We start from the raw sequence: 278 nt of genomic DNA, 5'->3' as shown, positions 1-278 counted from the left end.
TGTAACCGCACCGGCAATGCCACGCGTCGCGCAATAGCATGGGCGTGCGGTTTCGCCAGCGGTGCCGTGGCGTGACATGCTGTGTCGCGCCGTGCTGCGTCTCAACATGCTGCTGTAATGCCGCCACGCAGAACGTTGCATAGCGACAATGCGCGCATCCGGCAAATTTCCTGCGGAATGAGAATTTAGCTGTTAGACATGGTGACAACAACAATGTTGACAATGTGACAACAATGTTGACAACAATGTTGACAATGTGACAACAATGTTGACAATGT

At 52.2% G+C, this 278-nt stretch overlaps 1 protein-coding gene across 1 annotated transcript in view; it reads right to left on the bottom strand.

The window, feature by feature from the left end:
* Window positions 1–170, bottom strand: part of LOC106820103 (circumsporozoite protein-like) — a gene marked incomplete at its 5' end in the record, with an annotated part of 3,631 nt that extends 3,461 nt beyond the window's left edge. The window contains one exon of the mRNA XM_014824657.1: window positions 1–170. Coding sequence (XP_014680143.1) covers window positions 1–170 — 170 coding nt within the window.
* Window positions 171–278: the final 108 nt, after the last annotated feature.

This window comes from Priapulus caudatus, unplaced genomic scaffold, assembly GCF_000485595.1.
Source record: "Priapulus caudatus unplaced genomic scaffold, Priapulus_caudatus-5.0.1 Scaffold6851, whole genome shotgun sequence".
Taxonomy (NCBI): Eukaryota; Metazoa; Priapulida; class Priapulimorpha; order Priapulimorphida; family Priapulidae; genus Priapulus; species Priapulus caudatus.
This window is presented reverse-complemented; position numbering and strand designations above follow the sequence as displayed.